The 652-nt window shown below is 67.8% G+C and overlaps 1 protein-coding gene across 1 annotated transcript; it reads right to left on the bottom strand.

Moving 5' to 3' along the window:
• Positions 1-13: 13 nt before the first annotated feature.
• LOC104397361 (leucine-rich repeat-containing protein 4B-like) lies at positions 14-647 on the bottom strand (the record flags this gene model as incomplete). Its single annotated transcript, XM_010007313.1, has 1 exon — positions 14-647. A coding segment is annotated over one exon (634 nt), but the record flags the coding sequence as incomplete, so codon positions are not given.
• Between the last annotated feature and the right edge of the window lie 5 nt (positions 648-652).

A 652-nucleotide genomic window follows, 5' to 3' on the forward strand; every position in this document is an offset into this window, starting at 1 on the left:
GCACGCCTCTCACGGTCTGCCGCCAGCCCCTCGGTGACGGTCAGGTCGGCGGGAGGTTCCACGATGACCGGGGCGTAGCAGGTGAAGTGCCCGGGTTCCAGCTCCCCCAGGTACCGACCCCGCAGAGCCGGGGGCGCGTGGCAACGGGCGCAGCAACTGGTGTTACTGGGCACGGTCTCCCGGAGCCACCAGCTGAGCCACAGGACGTCGCAGTCGCAGCGCCAGGGGTTGTGGTGCAGGTGGACCCGCTCCAGGCGGTGCAAAGGGGCGAAGAGGTCGTGGGGCAAAGAGGCCAACTCGTTGTGGGCCAAGTTGAGCTCCTCCAGGGCCTTCAGGTCGTCGAAGGCGTTTCTCTCCACGGCCGCCACCCGCGCGTGCATCAGCCACAGCTTCCTCAGGCTGCCCAGGCCCTGGAAGGAGCCGGGCCTGACCCTGCCCAAGCGGTTCCCCGACAGCTCCAGCTCCTCCAGCCTCACCAAGGCCGTCAGGTTGGGGATCTCCTTCAGGTTGCACATGCCCAGGTTGAGGTACCTGAGGTTGACCAGGCCCTCGAAAGCCGCCTCCGAGATGTACTCCAGGCGCTTCAGCTCGCCCAGGTCCAGGCGGCGCAGGGAGGGGACGCGGTTGAAGGCGTAGGAGGGGATGCTCTCGA

Source organism: Chaetura pelagica, unplaced genomic scaffold (genome assembly GCF_000747805.2).
Source record: "Chaetura pelagica isolate M959 unplaced genomic scaffold, ChaPel_1.0 scaffold2761, whole genome shotgun sequence".
In the NCBI taxonomy this organism is placed as follows: Eukaryota; Metazoa; Chordata; class Aves; order Apodiformes; family Apodidae; genus Chaetura; species Chaetura pelagica.